Genomic DNA, 7,438 nt, shown 5'->3' with positions numbered 1-7,438 from the left:
AATAAATGTAAATACAAATAAATGACACACAAAATGAAAAGAAGAATTTGGCACCAATTAGCTAAATAAATGAATAAATACGAAATATCTATCTATTGTCACAAGACAACTGGATAGAGCTGGTTCTGACTGCAATGTTTATATAAAAAGAAAGAAAACCAAAACACACAGTGATACTTACACTCCTGCTAACATTGTGCCTCCTCTCCTTCTTTACATCATGTAGGACTGCTTTTTCTTAATTCAGAGGACATATTACTGACAAGAGGTGCTTTTCACACAATTTCACTCACTTTTCATGTTCAATCTCAGCATCCAATTAATGGTGTGTCTTCATGAAATTGTAAATTGTTCTGTTTCTATCTGAAGCCCAACAGTCTTCTCTATACGAGTCTTCCAGATTCTGCTTGCCACCACAAAGTATGAGCGCCCACCATGAGATCGATATTCTGGAGGTTTGTAATATTGTGCTTGTGACCTCTAGTGGGCAAAGCCTGAAGGACTGTTGCTCAAAGGAAATCCTTTGAATTCACACAAAGTCTGTGAAAAGTACTGTTTGGGTTTACCTACTTGTAACTGTGCTGATCTTTTTTTAAAGCTGTTGGAGAAGTTAAACGTTGCAAGTCAGTGTTTATATATCTATATACATATCATTTAGGTTGAACATGGCCACTTACAAGCAGCCCAGTCATCCTGTAAAGTCAGAGATTTCAGCACAGGAGGGAGTTTATGTTCAAAGCTTTAGTAAAGTCTGCAGATTGTAGCTTCAAGATATCAGTATCTGCCTCCAATAATTTTATTATAATATTCTTGCTAATAAATGACTTGAAGAGTATCTCATGTAAATACACCTATGATTTATAGAATGACACTCCAAACGTGCTTGTTGTAAATGTGTACTACATGCGTTGCCCTGTTAGCACAATCTAACTAAAGGATGCTATTCTCTCATCATCAGTTCTCCTGCAGCTCCTTTAGCAAAGGGATCCAGTTCCAGATCTTTGGTGTCAGAATCAGAATCAGAATCAGAAACTGTTTATTGCCAAGTAACATACATTACAAGGAATTTGCCGTGGTCTGAAGGTGCTATTGTTTCGATAACAAATAAGTAGAATATAAAAGGTAAAATAAGAATAAAGAATAAGAAAGAATAAGAATCGCTCCAAAGTTTACAAGTTGGCATCTCCTGCTGGCTCCTCATGCTTCAAAGCATCAACAACCGTCTTGTGCACCCACTCACGGGTCTGTGGGTGAACTCGTGGACCATCCAGAGCCTCCACGTAGGAGTCGGTGCTGTAATTTCAGACAGCGACAACACACCATGAATCAGACTGAAGCGGAGTTGTATCGCAGTTAGAACCAACTTTATGTGATCACTTTCTCACATGTGAGGTTTCGTACAGACGGTACAACTGTGTGACCGGTTTAATGTGCTTTTGTTTTCATTTTATTTTTCAAGGCAAATAAATGAGATTTGACTCTGAAGTGAATTTCTCATGTATCAATGAGGTATTGCAGTGACATGTAGTGGACATTAAAGGACAGTTTCTGTGGGGGGGAAGTAATCAGTTCCTGTACTTGAGTAAAAGTACTAATACCACACTGTAAAAACACTCTGATAAACAAATGCATCTCCTGTAAAGTCAAAGAAGCCACAGTGCCCGCTATTTGACATGTCACTAATATTTCTCGGATATTTTCCAAATTTGTTTATTCTGTATTTTTTACTTATATTTTTCGGACTTTTCAGATATTTAACTTTTCAGATGTTTTCCTGATTTTTCAAACACATTTTACAAATTTTTGTCAGACATTTTATAAATTCTTTTTGGATATTTTATTGGATTTTTTTGCCAGATCGTTTAAGAAAAGAAATTTGGAAAATGTTTTAAAATACGTTTTATATTATTAATATTTGTGTATCTCTGTGGTTTACATTGCATATATGTTTTTGACAATTTGACGTCGTTTGTTGGTGCATCTATGTGATCTGTGTGTTTACTGCCAGGCTACAAATCACATTTCAACAACAATATTTCATCTTCAAATCAGACATTTTAATTCTGTCTTTCACACATGTAGTGAATCGATCAGATGAAGAATGTGTCAGTACTCTAAATCAGTGGTCACATAGTGCAATACTACGACACCTGCTCCACGGGTCGCATCTGAACGTCTCCAATCTGAAAGAAAAGATATGTGAAGTTTATCTTATTATGGGTAAAGTACTGATGTTTCAACAGTTAAAGAGCAAAGGTCAAAAACAAGTGTGATAATTAATAAAGCAAGCACTAAAATATGTACATGACAGAGGAAATCACATACCTGCACATGGGGAGGGGCACTTAGGACGTATGTAACAGAATTTGCAACATCTATAGCTTCCAGAGGCTGTAAGAGAAGTGAAAAGTGGTGACTGGTTCAGATACTTTCTTTATTCTAGTAATTATATCAACACTATGTAGGAATGTAGGAATAATATTTTACCTTAAATTTAGTGTATGAAGCAGCAGCTTTATCAGCATCGTCTCTGTAGAGCCGCGGAGCAAATTCTGTCTCCACTACACCGGGAGAAATACACTTCAAGAAGAACGGATCATCAGAGAGGAGTAAACTTCATGAAACACTGCATTTGTCTGATAATAGCTGATAATGGTGTTAATGGTGCTTGTGGAGCTGGTGAGGGGTGTTGTAGACGTTAGGGCCAGCTTGGTTTGAGACGTCTTTATTGTTTAATGAAGCACAGTGTAGAGTAGCTGTGTCGAGTAAAGTGTATTTTTTAAAAAGCAGAAAGACGGTGACGGAGTCTTACCGTGGCTCTGATGTGGGTGTTGGCCTCACGCAGTTCCTGTCTCAGGCCCTCCGTCAGGGCCGTCACAGCGTACTTGGTGGAGCTGTAGAAATGTACGTCAGCACTGGGAACGACACGGTGTCCACTCATGCTGCAACAGAAGATGTGCGAGTTGTAGGAAAGGTTAAACAGGTCAGCACCGGCATTTATTGATATGAAAATCTCTAAAAATGTAATTGTCAGTTGTTCTTTGAAAGCCACAAATCCAACAAAACTATATTAGGTGTAGGGCTGCTAGTAACAATTAGTTGATTAATCAATCAACAGAAAAATAATCAGTCTTTGTGAGGAACTTTTCGTCTTATTTGAAGATTAACTGCATATCTTTAGGTTTTGGACTGTTGTTGCAAATTTAAGACGTTAGCCTTCAGGCTATCAGGTGATTATATTGTGACATTTTTGCACTTATTTTCTGACATTTTATGGACCAAAATACGGTCCATAACTGTTTGATCTATTATTCTGCTTCCTACATGTTGTAATCACAATGATAATTAAATCCTCAGCTCTATTGAGTCGTGTTACCATGAAGATATTTGGGTGAAAGGAAGTGATGATATTTTGCAAACTAATTGTGGGCCAGCCCCTGAAATATTAAATCAAGACAACTGTGCTCATCATTGAATTAAAACTGTACCTGTTTATGTTTATGATGTGCCCATCGTCAACATTTCTTTCCTTCATTGACTGATATGCTTCACGTGTGCATATACACAGTGCAACAACGTTCACCTGCAAGACAAGCAGAGAAGTCAAGAACAATTCTGGCATTAAAACCTTCCAGAAAATGGCCGCGAGTCTGACGGCAGAAAACTGTTACAGCCGATAACAGTGCCCCAGTGGCCTCAGAGTGTCCTGGATATTTATTATCATTATTACTTTTGGAAATATTTTCAAATAGTTTCCTTATTTTCTGATATTTCATTTTAATTTTCTATATATTCATTAATATCGTCCCAGTGTTTTACTTACATTTTAAAGACATTTTTTGATTTTATTTCTCAGAAATTTTACTGTTATTTTCTGGATATTCATATTTTCTTACACAAACTTTTTTGGTGCTTTTTAGCCACTTTAAAAACTACCAATGAGTGAAGGTGTAGGAGACATTTCCCTATTTTTAGTTGATTCTGGACCCAATGGAATGATTTTAATGATTTGTCTAGATGTTGATTTATCTGGTGAACTGAAGCTTTACTTACTAAATGTTATTATTATAAAAGTGTCATGTTAGTTGGAAAAGCACAGGTGTTACTATGAAAATTAATGAAGGCTCTGTTTTATTCAAGTGTCCCAGTAAGTCGTGACAGTGTGCACAAAACCAGGACCCTGAAACTGAAGCAGCTATATGGAATTCATTAATTTTATATTTACACCTGAGCTTTTCCTACTGTGACATGTCAAAATGTCTTCAGTGAAAAAGGCCTATTAAGGTTAATGATGGCGGCTCATATGGCTGGACAGTTGACAGCTTTTACTAATACTGCTGCTCTGTGTCAACAACCATTTATATTACTGATAATGTTTAATAAGACCACCATCAAACTAGAGGCCAAATTATTGTAGTTTAAACACATATAGTCGCATTATATTTAATGAGTAAAATAAAAACACTGAGCTCTTACATCCAGCATGTTCTTCCAGCCACTGGTTTTGCCATTTAAGAGGGACTCTGCATGAGCCAGGCCGGCGTTGTTGATGCACACGTCCACACCTTTGTGCTGCTCTTTAATGGCAGAGAACATGGACAGAATCTCCTCCTCGTTGCTCAGGTCACACTTGAAAGGCACCAAAACGCCACTGTGGCCCGCACTTTGACACTCAGCTGCCAGTTTCTGAAATCAAAACGGAAGAGATGTCAGACAAATCAGCTTTATAAATCAACTTTGTGAAGCGGGTCTCTTTTCCAATAAGTTAAATATATAAAGTGATCTTTTCTCAGTTGTTCACACAATCCACTACACCTGCCATTCATAGGTTTAATTTTGACATTAACAAAAAAAGTCTGTATATGGAGGGAAAAACCATGTGCAACAACTTCAAGAACAGCTTGTGAATACATTATTAAGTATTTACTTTTTCAGACAAGGTGAGGGAGTATTTGAATTTGGCTCTTTCATGACTCCTTTCACTCATTGTTGCACTTTTATATTCATTCAGTCCTTAATTTGGGAGATAAACTAATTCTAAATTAATATTGTAAGACTCAAACTGCTGACTACAGGGGAACTTGAGTTAACTGTCAGGTGTTTATTACAGGTTATCTCCCAGGAAATTGTTCAGCTGAGGTGGTAAACCACTCAGGTCTTGGCATCTCTTCTCTTGATCGACTTAGTTTGAAGAAGATTGCCTCCACTATGTAACACTGCAGGAAAACCCTGTATTAACCTGCCCATATTGATCGATGGCTGATGTATTACATTATAAGGTTTCTCACTAGAACAAATATCTTACAATCATTATGAGAAGGTAAGGTTTGAGACAGAGGAGAGTTTACTGTTTATGGGAGGTTATGTTTTTACAGGAAGGAGGCCAATTTCATGTGCTTTGGTTTCTCGTGACTTATCCAGTGACCTCCTCTCTAGTTTACATAAGACTGACGCAGCTGAAAATTATTTGTATAACACAGTAACTTTAGACATCAATAGTTAGAGACTGAGCCATTTTGTGTTTTTTGCAGCCTAAAAAACTTTTATTATTCTTATTAAGTGACTGTGAGAAAGGCATCAAAAACATAAAGTGCATTTTTATTTATCTAGTAACAGTTAAGACAAATGCCTCCTGCAACACTTACTTTTCTCTACATTTTCACTTTCGCACTTCATCAACAAAGGCTTTGTTCGGAAGTTTAGCAAACGTTAGCTAACTTACTACTAGCTTCTCTGGTAAGTTAGTGTCACATTGGTTTGTACTTCTTGCCTGAGGATGACTGTTACTCACTGAATTCCCCTCCAAAGTGCAGAGCAAACCTGTATTTTTTCGACGTCCCTGGCACAGCCCACCACCTTCATACCGTACCGGACCAGCTCCTTAGCTATGGCCGCCCCGATCCCGACCGAGGCTCCGGTCACCAGAGCCACTCTGCCCTTCCAGCGGTCCATCACAACCGGGACAACCTGCTGTAAATGCAAAACCCTCACGACAATGAGGAGAGTGACACCGGGATTGGTAGTAGAGCCGATCCGAGTTCCTACAGTCAGGTACTCGTGAACGCAGCACGGTGAGAGTGTTTCAGCTCCGCCTACGTCTAAAACGTCACCGTGCTGCATTCAGGATAACTACAAACTGTAGGATGTCGCACAGACGAGAGGATTCGAGGGCTCGATAACTCACTTCTGTTAAGCAGATTGTTACAATATGATGGAATTACACAAATTTGGCTATACACTAAAATATTATATTTCAACAACTGGCTACAGTGGCCACTAAACACACTATTAAACATACACAGTGTTTTTGTATCTCATCTCATACTTGTAACAGATTTTTTTGGCCACTTGGGGGCAGCGGAAACAAGTTGTAAATGCCACATTGACATATCCTCAACAACAGCTGCTCATCTATACATCCAGCCGCAGTTACGGAGCAACATTCATTTGGCGTGTTCACCAGCTAGTCGCTAACTGTGTCTGTCTGCTGTTTGGTGCTTCATGAATATACAGTTAATATTCATGTATGACTATATATAGTATGTACAGTTTACTAAGTATATATTTGTTTTGTTTTTTATTTATTTTTGTATATTGAGCATCTTTGGAATAAAAGATTCCTTCTGGCTAAATAAAGCTCTAGTTCACCTTTGTTTCATGATGCAATGATGACATTTTTAATGTAAAGAGTTTATAAGTGTGCATTTATGCTACTATTTTTCTGTGTAGTTGTGGCACATGAGATATTTCCTTCTCCCAAAACTGAAACTATTTAATATAAATTTACACAAAATATCATGCACAAAGATTTTTTCCCTAAAGGACAACCGGCTTAATAATATCAATATCCAGCCCTTGTGACAGATGCTTAGAAATGCAATTAATGTATATATTCTTATAAAAATGTACATACAATATACATTCTCCATGATGTAATACTTATCCATGTTTGGCTGTCATTCAGACACAGAACACAATGCAAGTTAAAAGACTAGTTGAAATCTAATTAAAACAAATATATATATATATTAAAAGTAGAAACACTAGCAATAGTAGTAAATGTAGCAGTATTACTCATAAAAGCAGCAGCAGTAACAGAATACCAACAGTAGTAGTAATTGTAGATGAATTACCATCTGTGATTTACTGATAACTAAAAAAGAAAAAAAGCAAATCTATTTTTAATAAGTTCACCATATCTGATCAGGTGGATGAATTCTCTGTCAAACTAATCTAAACTGTATCACTCAAGCTGTGAGTTTTCAGGCCAAACCCTGTGAGTAAGGGTCCATTCATTATCTTGTGAACATCAGTCTTCAGATATCAGTGTTTGTTATGTATCATTAGTCACAGGAATCAGCAGTCATAAAAACCAAAGCATGCGCAGTGGGCGGGACTGAAAGATGGGCTTACCTGTCTTATAACAGGCTGCTTGAAC

At 37.4% G+C, this 7,438-nt stretch overlaps 1 protein-coding gene across 1 annotated transcript; it reads right to left on the bottom strand.

Annotated features, from left to right (window-relative positions):
- Positions 1-1,068: 1,068 nt before the first annotated feature.
- LOC139285231 (dehydrogenase/reductase SDR family member 11-like) lies at positions 1,069-6,045 on the bottom strand. Its single transcript, XM_070905744.1, has 8 exons — positions 5,821-6,045; positions 4,477-4,686; positions 3,489-3,583; positions 2,813-2,942; positions 2,488-2,580; positions 2,326-2,391; positions 2,151-2,183; positions 1,069-1,293 (listed from the first exon to the last, which is right to left on the bottom strand). Exons 1-8 carry the CDS (start codon positions 5,950-5,952, stop codon positions 1,237-1,239), a joined length of 816 nt encoding a protein of 271 aa, XP_070761845.1. The 5' UTR covers positions 5,953-6,045; the 3' UTR covers positions 1,069-1,236.
- Between the last annotated feature and the right edge of the window lie 1,393 nt (positions 6,046-7,438).

This window comes from Enoplosus armatus, chromosome 5 (genome assembly GCF_043641665.1).
Source record: "Enoplosus armatus isolate fEnoArm2 chromosome 5, fEnoArm2.hap1, whole genome shotgun sequence".
Taxonomy (NCBI): domain Eukaryota; kingdom Metazoa; phylum Chordata; class Actinopteri; order Centrarchiformes; family Enoplosidae; genus Enoplosus; species Enoplosus armatus.
This window is presented reverse-complemented; position numbering and strand designations above follow the sequence as displayed.